Raw genomic sequence first — 13,092 nt, 5'->3', positions numbered from 1 at the left:
TTTCTCATTTTATCATTTTTATTTCAAAAGCCTCTAGTCGGTTTATAATGTTGACTTTGACGGTCCACGATTCAACTCCGTATGGGAGTACTGACCAGTAAAATATGAGCAAATTTTGGAACAGATAGATGATTTCGTTGTGGGATAAGAATTTCAATCCCCCTGTACATACGGTTGGAATAAACAGAAGTGGATGTTGTATTATAAGAAGTTATTATCGAGTTACTGACGTGTTCATTGTATCGGCGTGTAAGATCCTGTAACGATCACTTTATGTAAACGCAATTACTACTTGTATTTACCCCCTTACGAAATACAAAGCGAGCGGAGAATAAGGGTGCAAAGCACAGTATAACAGGGTCTCGAAAGACGATTAAATTGAATTTAAAAGTTCCGACTTTTTCAAGTTTCTGCAATCTAGAGAACATTTGCAAGTTTGCTTGTTTAGTCAAAGAAAGATTTTAATTAATTTAAAATTTAATGCGACGAACTACAGTGGATTGGAGGAAACAAGAAGGACAAAATAAGAGAAAAAAGTAGGATGATAAACTTAAATAAACACAAACTCTGGAACTTCGCACTGTTCCTATAAAGAAACTAGCTCTTCATCTTAGTAACTGACTGACTAACCATCACGCCGCTTCCCCGCAGGGGTAGAGAGAGAGATTAGAACGCACACCACTCTGTATTTGCAAACATTCTTTGCCTCTTCCTCATTCATGCATCTCCTCATACATACCGGCCAATTATTACGACTTCTAACCTGACCGCTTTTAAGCATTTGGCATACCTGATCGTGACAAGTTTTTCTCAATTTTCCTCTGCTCCTTTTTCCAATTACATTCGCCTCATAAATTTGTTTTACCTAAGTAAATAGTAACTAGTAATAGTTTCAACTAAGCAAATACTTTAGTAATAGTTTCAACTTAGTAAATACTTTAGTAATAGTTTCAACTTAGTAAATACTTTAGTAATAGTTTCAACTTAGTAAATACTTTAGTAATAGTTTCAACTTAGTAAATACTTTAGTAATAGTTTCAACTTAGTAAATACTTTAGTAATAGTTTCAACTTAGTAAATACTTGAAAAATGGCTAAGGTATGTATTTATTAACTGAGGTTATAATGATAATAATTGAGGACAATTTATACTGTCTACACGATAGAATTAAGGAAAACCAGGATAAGAGAAACATGCGAGATCGAAGAAGACAATAGTTTGCGCACATGAGAAGAATGGAAACATCCAACCTCAAGGTAGACGACTCCCGGGCAGACCTCTAAAGAGATGGATAACATCGCAGGAGTCTAACCCCTCTTAAAAACAGGCCACAAACCCTACACCAAGAAGAAGAAGAAGCAGACCCCAATGTCTTTGTTAAAAGCGTGAATTGAATCAACATAGATACAACATTTTGAGTGCATCCAAATACTTGTTCACAAATCTGGATTATCTCCAATTAGGAATTATTTTTACTGTCTAAAATAACAATTGGAGACAATCCAGATTTGTGAACGAGTATTTGGACACACTCAAAATTATGTAAACAAACTAAATGGCCAAATTATTAGGTTAAATAATAATTGAAAATTAAATTTTCAAGCATTTCACGAGTACGTGAATATTATCCAGGATTTGGACCTCACATGCAAATGAAAGAGTCTCTGTTTAATAACAATGTTTTCTCATCCCACCATAAATGTCTCTAGTGAACTCTCGCATACTGTGTTTCGAGTTTAACCAATGTATTTAGAAGTTTCAAGAATTTGAGTACCTAGTGTGGTTATCAATCATGGGTAGAATTGGTGAATGTTACACGTGTATCAACATGATCACTTAAACCAACCTATAAGGGTAGTAAGCCCTGCAAATGCCCATACTTCTACAGTAAAAAAATTCTAGTTTTTTTGTTGTTTAAAACGTGATTTGAATCTAAATAAATTAATACATAAAGTGAAAACATTCTACTTATCATCCATTGTTCACTGTGTGTAATACCACTTTTATAAACACTTATTCGTGACTACACTTATTTGTCTTCTTTCTCTCTTTCAATATTTTATTTTTATACAAACGTCAAATCTTAATAATTTTAATTTAATGACCTGATGATGGAATAATTTTCCGAAACCGGTAGTCACAAATTAGTGATTAAAATAGTGGTATTACACAAAGTGATCAATGGATGATGGTACGGAGAGTGTGTTATTACCATAACAAAAAATTATAAATGCTTTTTATATTTCATTCTAACCGTAATCGTACCCCAATGGTGCATAGGGTACTGCATAATATAAACGCAGTATTATCTTGATCGTTAACACACGAAGGAAAAGTGATCAGCCCTCAGCTTCAGGTACCAGTCCAGGGTAATATTGAATAAATGTGAAAAAATCACATTTATTTATTTGACCTCCCTGGCAATCGAACCCGGGACCTCCAGTACGGCAGCGGAGCGTTCTGACCATTACACTACTGAGGCGGACAAAATTTTACACGTATGTTAAAGTGATCACTTAAACGAGCCTATGAAGGAAGTCCTGCCAATTCCCAGACTTCCATGTCCTTCTTCATCTATGCTGAGATGTCAAGAAAAAATCCTTTGTTTTTTTTAAAAATGTGATTTGTATTTGAAAAATAAATACATTTAGCAATTATTACGGAATTGTTTAGGGCACCCCTACACGTACGATATCTGATTGTTGACCAATAAAACCCTTTGATCGCCTGTCACTACGGGACGCGTGGCGGCCGCAGAAGTGGCATGTCACCCCCTAATGACGTCACTTGGCGAGACACCTCGTTTGACACCTATAATGGCGGGAAATGCTTGAGATGTTATAAAAAGGAGGGAAATCCTTCCCGCCTTCACTTTGATTTAGGGAACGGAAGTGAAACGAACATACTGGATTTAGAATCTGGAAAAAAGTAACTACTTAGTAGCAGCTATATAAAAAAAGCTGAATTATTATTTATTATCATATATTCAACATGGGTAAATATTCAAAAGAAATTACATAATCTATCAGATATTACAAGAGCAGAAATGTATTGTATTTCGTGTAAAGTACAGGGTGGCGCAAAATCAATCATCCTATCGGAAGATATTATAATTTTTGCAAATAGCGTCGTACGTCAATCTTATTTGACATTTCGCTCACTCCTTTCAAGAACGTTATAAATCAAAAATCGTAAATTTTCAGTTGTGCATTTTTTCGGAATGCCCAGAAAATATACTATATCCCAGCAAAAGCGGCATATTTTTAACTAAATATTTACCCGCTACAGGGCAGAAAGTTTTTTGCATTTTGATGAAACGGTGTTGTTTAATTATTTTTTTAATTATACCAAATATTTTTCAAATGGAGGAAAAACCTTCAGGTTTTATCTCAAAAGATCTGTTGCACAGTAAAAAGTTCAATAAGTGGCTTGATATTTATTTTTAATACATTGTATTATATTTTTAAACTTTCAAAACGTTCTCCTGAAAAATCAAGTTTTTTGATTTATGACGTTCTTGAAAGGAGTGAGCGATTTGTGAACTGAATAGCTGTAGTATACAAACAAATTCAAGGTGGTTCAAAATTAATAATCCAATTTTGATTATGAATAACTTTTTTACTAAATAAAAAAAAAGTAATTAATGCATTTAATTTAAATCATATTTTTTCGTCAGGCACATTTAAAAGTAAAACGTGTTAATACTTATAAAAATATAAATGTATATGTTCGCTCGTAATCTAAAATCTCCAAAAGTCACCCACTGATTTATTTTAAATTAACACAATGTTACATTCGAATATGCGCGTATTTTTATATTTTTTACCTGTTTCGTAAAAAACAGATTTTTTTATCCCCAATGGCAGCGCCGTCTGTTGAATATCACAACATATACGTGATACTAAACAATTCTCATGGCGAACAGCGTGCTTCTTGATAACTGCTGTCACTTAGTACATATTTTAAATGTTTTTGACCGTTGTTCTTTGTTCAACGAGCATTGTGAAATTGACATAATAATAATAAAACCCTTATCCGCACCCCAATGGTGCATAGGGCACTGCGTCATATAAACGCAGTGTTATCTTGATCGTTTACACATGAAGGAAAGGTGATCAGCCCTCCGCTTCAGGTACCAGTCCAGGGTAATATTGAATAAATATGACAGTGAAAAAATCACTTCTATTTATTTTACCCCCCTTTTGAATCGAACCCGGGACCTCCAGAACGGTAGCCGAGCGTGCTGACCATTACACTACGGAGGCGGACACAATTAGTATATTTATATATATTTATATATTAAAAATGTGTAGTTTCTTTTTTATTAAATAATACTGAGCCACAGCAACGCATGGACGGGTACAGCTTGTAATAAATAAAAACAACACCAAAACATTACCATTAGAATGGTAAAAATAAAACGTTCTTCTTCACGGGTCACAATATGTGTGATTGGTTTGCTTCTTTTATGGTCAGTCTCCACCCACCTCTATCCTCCACCCGTCTCTTCAACTCGGCGTACCCGCTACAGTGCATGTCGGAGATAATTTGGTCCACGTAAGCGAGGTCATCCTCTGTAGTTTGGTAGAATGGTAAAAATAAAACATAATGAATCAAAACTACAGACATAAAGAATTCTCTCGTTATGTATTATTAATTTTATTACAATTCCATATGTACCTACATTAAATAGCGACATGTGGTCTCAGCTACAGTATATAGTACGAGAACACAGCTTATATTTTAAATGTTATAATCAAACTTTGATTTTTAGGATCTACTAAGCTGTATATTTCTTTTTTTTAAACATAAAAATAAAAATTCGTTCAAATTGTTTCGCTTTGTTTGGGCATTACCAAATTACTAGATTGATAATGCCCTAACAAGGCAAAACATGGTACAACTTAATAGACCCAAAAAAAACAGTGTTTCATTTTAGTATTTAATATATAACATAGAAATTTATCATATCTGTAATTTAATACAATAACAGCATTTTTATCACAGGGTCAGACGTCATCTTTAAAAGACCTGTAAATATCAGACGACCTGTATAATATCAGACGTCATCTTTAAAAGACCTGTAAAATAATAAATTAATATTGAAATTGTTTTTTTTTCAGTAAGTTTCCTTCGAACGAAAGGATCACTTGTAATGGCCTAAAAATGCGATTTTTACAAATAATTCTCATATGAAGTCAAGTTATGTTATGATTGATAGTTTAAAATTTTCCAGGTCGCAATCTTCCAAATCCAGTATCTTGCAGGGTTTGTGGTGACAGAAGTTTCGGGAAGCATTACGGAGTATTCTGTTGTGATGGATGCTCTTGTTTCTTTAAAAGAAGCGTTAGAAGAAGTCTGGCGTATAGCTGTATTGGTAAGAAAAACGAAAAAAATCATTAACTAAGTATGATGACATCTCGCTCACTCCTTTCAAGAACGACATAAATAAAAATCGTCAATTTTCAGTTGTGCATGTTTTCGGAATGCCCAGAAAATGTACTATATCCCAGCAAAAGAGCCATATTTTTAATTTAATATTTACTCGCTACAGGGCAGAAAATGTTGTTTTTGCATTTTGAAGAAAAGGTATCGTTAAATAATTTTTTGAATAAACTTAATATTTTTCAAATGGAGAAAAAACCTTCAGGTTTTACCTAAAAAGATCTGTTGCACTGTTAAAAGTTTAATAAGTGGCTTGATATTTGTTTTTAAAACATTGTGTTATATTTTTAAACTTTAAAAACGTTCTCCTGAAAAATCAAGTTTTTTTATTTATGACGTTCTCGAAAGGAGTGAGCGATATATATTTACGGCATAAGGAATATTGAAAAAACAAATGACGACTTTAAAAAGTAGTTCATTAATGAAATTTGAATCGTAACAAATAGTTTTGATTCCCTGTTTTAAAGACATTCGTATTTATACACACAGTATTTAATATATGTTTATTGGGTTTTCAAGCAAATATTTAACTGTAAAAATGTTTTCAAAACAGATAAAAATCCTTTATAAGAAGCCTTTTTTAAAAATTTCCTTAATGGCTGGCAAACAAACACTCGGGGGACGTATTGTGCAAGAAGCGTAGGCAGTTATAAAAGTGTTAGAATTTTAAAATTACAGTTTTAATTTAAATCACCTTTTCATTACTGTTAAAAAGGACAATGAAAAATTAGTTACCCTTTTAACAACGTAACCATGAAGCTTCATTTTCATTGTGTGTAATGATATAAAAATAAACGATATTCTAAGAAAAAAATATTATATCGACTCATTAAAATGTTTTTTTCTTCTTCTTTTTATCCTACGAAGGCGATAATAAAATTAAAGGAGTACTTTTAAATATTTATAGAGTAATATTATGTCCGCCTCCGTGGTGTAATGGTCAGCGTGTCATGCTGGAGGTCCCGGGTTCGATTCCCAGGGGGGTGAAAACAAATATTAGCGATTTTACGCTGCAATATTTATTTAATATTACCTTGGACTGGTTCCTGAAGCGCAAGAGTGATCACTTTGCCTTCATGTAAGTAATGATCAAGATAACACTGCGTCAATTCGATGCAGTGCCCTATGCACCATTGGGTGCGGATAATGGTTATGAGTAATGAATATTATGCATTTTTGTTAGCAGGAAACGGACTCTGTATTGTAGACAAGGCCCGGAGAAATTGGTGTCCATATTGTCGTCTCAAGAAGTGCCTTTCCGTAAAAATGAATGCAGCTGGTAACATAATTTCATGAATTTTACTTTAGTGCATGTCAGACCTCGGCCCTTAGTGTATGTTGTTCTGCAATCCCTAGTGCATGTTGGTCCTTAGGTCAAGCAAAATCGCATGTGATTAACATTTTGTGTGGTTGTAAGTGTGTGAATACATAATGATATGGAAAAAATATATAAAAAATAATACATACAAGGCCCTTAAAAATAACATTCCTTTAATTAATTCATTCATTCAAACCCTTATCCGCACCCCAATGGTGCATAGGGCACTGCATCATACAAACGCAGTGTTATCTTGATCGTTAACACATGAAGGAAAGGTGATCAGCCCTCCGCTTCCGGTACCAGTATAGGGTAATATTGAATAAATATAAGAGTGAAAAATCACTTATATTTATTTGACCCCCCCTGGGAATCGAACCCGGGACCTCCAGTACGGTAGCCGAGCGCGCTGACCATTACGCTACGGAGGCGGACGAAATTTACCTTTAATTAATAATCAAATTAATTTTCCGTATTCCACTATGTCCTTATATTTTCTAGATTCAACATTGATTAGGCAAGATTTGTCAACTTATATAATACCAATCTATTATGACTAACATCCTAGTGCGTGTCAGACCTCGGTCTTTAGTGCATGTTGCTCTGCAATCCTTAGTGCATGTTGGTCCTCGGGTCGACCAAAATCGCATGTAATTCACATTTTGTGTAGATGTAAGTCTGTGGATAGTGCTATGGTAGTGACGTGTGGTATTGTTAGCATGCTGGTATAGTGATTGTCCAGACGAAGAGACGGGTACGTCTCGAGACCGGTAGACAAAAATCTTGGTGAGTGGTTTTATACTAACATTACCAATATTTTTGTTAAAAAGTTAAAAGTTTTCAATTTTATAAATTTTAACTTAAGTTTATATCATTCTCATAAAAAAAACGTTACGGATACTCATGTTTCTAAACTCTTAACTACCTACTTTGAACAAGATATCATGAATCTATGCTCTGCTGTTATCAGAAGATAAAACTTTTGTCTTAAATGTATTTTATTCAATTATTAATATAATTTTAACTCGTGATTTAATTCAAAGTCTATGGCAGAGCTTTCCAACCTTTAAGTGTGCATTGACCCCAGGAGATGTATTTTTCAATTTTTTGCTCTTTTCTACTTTTTCATTCACAATTTCTTTGAGAGCCTTTTAAAAATTTTATATCATAAAACTTTATTAATTTGATTTTCATTCAATCACATTTCATCACATTTTTTCAATTCTCACCCCATAGTGCTTCAATCATCCCCCATCCACACTTTATTCTTGTTCTCTCCTAAGCGATGTCAATTGTCAACTCTGAGGTTAGACTCCAATATTTTTTTCAATATTTAAAATTATAGAATTTCAAAAGAAATCATAAATTTTTTTATTCCAATAAAATACCGGTTCATTATAACAATGAGATATCTTTCAATATTATTCGTAATAATATTATTACAGTTAATATTCAAATACTTTTATAAAGATATATTTTATTATATATTTCATTAATGAATTACAAAAATGGATGTATTTTATTTTAATTCAGCATATCTATGTTTTCATTTCATTTTCATGAAGTTTTCTTTTTAAATTGTTTATTATTGAATTCAGTAGAATTTCGTAATAAATTATTTTTATAATGATTAACATGAGTTAAAACAGGATTATTTATTTTATTTATTTATTTAAAATTCATGTACAGAAAACAAATAAGTACATTGGCGGCCTCATTGCTAAAAAGCAATATATTCCAACCAACCAAAAACAGACTAGTGATATTGATAAAAATGTTTGATACCATATATAGCTGTTTGCAATCAGAGGGTAAATAGTACTTGAACATTTAAAAAAAACATAAATCTTATATTAACATATAAAAAAACGTAAATTACAAAAGATGATAATAAGAAGGGCAAAGGGAAAAAAGGAGTTTTAAGGAAGGAGGTAGAGGTAAAAACAAAGAGAGGAGGATTGATGGACAGTTAGGATTGTAATGATAAATCGTAGGATTAATGATTCTACACCATTTATTTATTTTTGTGACAGCTGTGTCGCCCAACGAGAGCATTATTAGTATTAATTGATATAAAAATTGTATTTAAGAAGACAATGAATTTTTAAACAACTGATTGTTTTAAACAAATTTTAAACCTATAACTAACTATTGCGCCGCTCTCCCGCGGGGATAAGCAGAGAGAATATCTCGTCATACATACCCGCCGATTATTTTGTCTCCCCGCTCGACCGCTTTCAAGTATTATAAATTGTATACTTAAATACGTATAACTATTTTTTTCTGCATATTCTGAAAATGCTCTCTAGGCAAAACAGCTGTAAGTGCAATAATAAGATACTAAATCGTGTTTTGATTTATACTGAAAAGAGTTAATGTTTTTCTGTAATTTTTACGTTACTTATCAGTCATAAATTATTATCATTAAATCTTTAATACCTCGAATTATTTTCATGAATTAATTCGGCAGTCACTGTGTGGTAATATCTGTCCATTTTTAATTTGAGTTTTACTTGCTAAATACCAATATTTCTTATATTCTATTTTTTTAAATTGAATTATTACTTTGTAAATACCACTTTTAAAAAAAAAGTAATATTTACCAAGCTAAATTAAAAACTAGAGGTTGTGTTTTAAAAAAAATATAACGTATTAAAATAATGTCGAAATAATGTTTCAGCCGTGCAGGATGAAAGAGGACCAAGGCTATCGAAAAACCGTTTATATGTAACAACGTACCCCCAAACTCAAGTTCTATCGCCAAATTCTCAACTATTCAATAGAGATCTGGCAACATTCAGACAGCCGCTGGGGCCGAAGCCTAATTTGAATTCAGAACGCGGCGCCTTCACGAAAATTCTGAAAGCAAACATCTGTCAAAGTTTTGGCGGCAATCGCCATTTTATTTCTCCTCTAAATTATTTCACAACTTCAGGTAAGCATTTATCTTTGTATTTAAGCATTTGAAATGTCAAAAAATTATGAAAGAAGTTTGTAAAGATTGACTTTACAAGACTTTTTCAGAAAAATATGAGTTTAAGAAAAGAAACCTTTTTTCTTCTACAAATTTTACTTTCATCATGAATATGGTAAACAAACATATGTTGGTACTTAAAAAATATTTGAAAAAAGGCATGCTTGTTTTAAATTAACAAAAATATCAATTAAGTACTTTTATACAATCGAAGAGTAGGTGCTAAGAAGTTTTATTTTTCGTTTTGATTTCAACATAGACGAAGAAGAATGTGTAAGTCTGGGTGGGTACTTATATACGCTGGTTAAGTGATCACTTAAATAAATAAAAATATTCAAGAAAATTGATGTCGAATATGTATAGTTTTCATATATTGTGGATTGCTGAATTCGTTTATAAAACTTATATATAGAATAACTTTTTCCGTTACATTTCTGACATCGAAGTGAATAAAAAAAAGACAACAATATAGATGGCTCCAGTGAACTCACACACACTAAGCGTCAATATTTATTATGAGTTCCAAAAAAATTAGTGGTGTGGTTGTCATTATGGGTAAATGTTACACGTATGTAAAGTGGTCACTTAAACCAGCCCTGAACAGGTCGTAAACCTAGTGGATATCCAGCTTTCTTTTTCATCTATCTAGAGATATCATTACGAATTATTTTACTTTTATTTACAACCTTTTTAACTTAGATCTGAAATACAAAGATATTTTTATTAAATAAAATTTTACAAACATTTTCCTGAGTGATAATTATCTCTTACTGTTATTGGAACGCTCAAGGACTTAAGTAAGACCTTAAATAAAGCCTCAATGACAGATCATTACTTTGTAAAATATCCAATATAACCATTTACGACGTTAATACTTCTCGGGCCAAGCCGGTTGACTTCAATGGCCCTTATCTCCCAAGAATATAAGAGGAAGCCAAGAATATGATGAAGAACATCTATTAAGTAAGAATTAAAGGTACTTAAATAGACATTAAGTACATTTTTTCTTCAGAAAATATAACCCCTGGATTGATGACAAACATTTTATATGTTGCCTTGAGAGATGCGAGGAGGAACGAAGAATTCTCGGTGTTGGAAAGATGCGATCAGAATCACATTCTAAAACACGTTTGGAGAGAGCTTTTAATTTTAAGGTAAAATAGTATTTTTAATTTAAGTTTTACTTGGTAATACCACATTTTCTTAAAATCTATTGTGACACGTGTTTCGATGCATTCTGGATGATTTTTTAACTATGATTATTAGAGTCTCGTAAAACTATTGCTTCGGTTAATTTCATTATTATTTAGTAAACCTTTCAGTACAAGGGGAAACTACTGAAAGACTTCTTTTCAGTAATGTGTTATTTTACGAGAATCTCTGTATTTTGTTGGTTTTTATGGTTTTCATGTATCTTATAAGACTGACAAGTTTAGTGATCTTCAGAATTATTTGGTGAACTTCTCAATACCAAGGGTAAACCATTATGTACAGAAAGATCACATTGAAATATAGAATATTTATTTCTTTTTATTTTGTTTTTTGGTTTTTATGAGTCTCGTAAAACCGAATGCTTTGTGAACTTGAGAATGATTTAGTCAACCTTTGAACGTATTCAAAGATAAACTTTTATATTCAGAAATACAAATTTTAAATACAATTAAATTATTTTGTTTTTTTGTTTTTTTGGTATTGCAAGTCTCGTAAAACCTAAAGCTTTGTTGAACTTGAGATCTATTTAGTGAACCTTTTAATATGACGATCAAATTTTTATAGAAATACCACTTTTGGGTACATTACTAACTCACTTTATTCCTTTTTTGTTTTTGTTTTTATGTATCTCTTAAAACATTTGGCTTTGGTGAACTTTAGAATTATTTATTTAATACTAAGGTAAACCGCTTTGTATAAAAATGCTCCTTTTTAGTTTAAGACACAACTACTAACGACATATGTTATCAGTTTATATTTTCACCTGTTGATGTGAACATCTGTAGTTTTCAACTAAATACAGTCGTATTAAGATGAAAAAACTCAAAAGTGGTCTTACAGAAATGTTTTATTTTTGACAAGAGTTAAAATTTAATAAAGGTAAAACATAATTATTATTGTGTTAAAATGTATGAGGTTAGATTTACGTTTTGATTTATGAAATGATGCGCGTATTCTATGTTTAATTTCAAAACCTTTACAAAATGGATTCTTGTGGAGTTTAATTCTTTATATTTTACATAAATACAATATCTTTGAAAAATTCAATTAATCCATATACATATTTTTTAAATAAATTAATTTAATTTATCAATCGCTAAGGAATCGAATAGTAAATATTTCGGAGCATTTCGTAGACGTATGTAGTTTATTTCCTGTCTTTAAAATATGTTCTCTAATTTTAGGGCTGCTTTCTGGCCAATAGATCCTTCTCCCTGGCTCCCCATAGGGGTGGTGGCTGTTATACATCACTGCAGGCAGCTCGGGGTCACTCAGATTGAAAAAAAGATCTTAGAAACCCTATTGCTATGTCGAATCGGTAAGAAAATAAAACATTTCTAACAATAAAGGAATCAAAGCTTTAAAAATTTTGGATGTATTTGAATTTGAACTTGACAGTTATTGAAATGTCTAATCAAATCCAATAATGTCCGGGTTCATTGAATTTATTTATAATTGAATCAAATAATATTCGGATTCATTGAATTTACCCGGAAAATGATATAAAAACGACATAAAACAAATTAATTTAGTTTAAAAAAATCCCATTCAATTTTATTAAAAATTCAACCAAATTTATTTAACACATTATTTTAGCATTCAATTACGTATATTTTTATATATGTATATTTATATTTATATATATTTTTATATATATATATATATATATATATATATATATATATATATATATATAATATATATATATATACATATACATATATATATATATATATATATATATATATATATATATATATATATATATATATATATATATATATATATATATATATATATATATATATTTATATATATATATATATATATTTATATATATATACATATATTTATATTTATTTATATATATATATATATATATATATATATATATATATATATATATATATATACATATATATATATATATATATATATATATATACACAAATATATATATATATATATATATATATATATATATATATATATAATATGTATATATAAATATGTATATATATACATAGATATATATAAATATATATATATATATATAATATATATATATATATATATATATATATATATATATATATATATATATATTTATATATATATATATATATATATATATATTTATAAA

The 13,092-nt window shown here is 30.5% G+C and overlaps 1 protein-coding gene across 1 annotated transcript; it reads left to right on the top strand.

The window, feature by feature from the left end:
* Positions 1-2,991: 2,991 nt before the first annotated feature.
* LOC148300864 (nuclear receptor subfamily 2 group E member 1-like) lies at positions 2,992-12,267 on the top strand (the record flags this gene model as incomplete). Its single annotated transcript, XM_088274189.1, has 5 exons — positions 2,992-2,995; positions 5,237-5,377; positions 6,629-6,724; positions 9,444-9,498; positions 12,134-12,267. Coding segments are annotated over exons 1-5 (430 nt in total), but the record flags the coding sequence as incomplete, so codon positions are not given.
* Positions 12,268-13,092: the final 825 nt, after the last annotated feature.

Source organism: Brachycentrus maculatus, unplaced genomic scaffold, assembly GCF_059751285.1.
Source record: "Brachycentrus maculatus isolate JH-2025_06_01 unplaced genomic scaffold, ASM5975128v1 h1tg000642l, whole genome shotgun sequence".
NCBI classification, from domain to species: Eukaryota; Metazoa; Arthropoda; class Insecta; order Trichoptera; family Brachycentridae; genus Brachycentrus; species Brachycentrus maculatus.
Note: the sequence above shows the minus strand (reverse complement) of the source record. Positions and strands in the feature narration are given on the sequence as shown.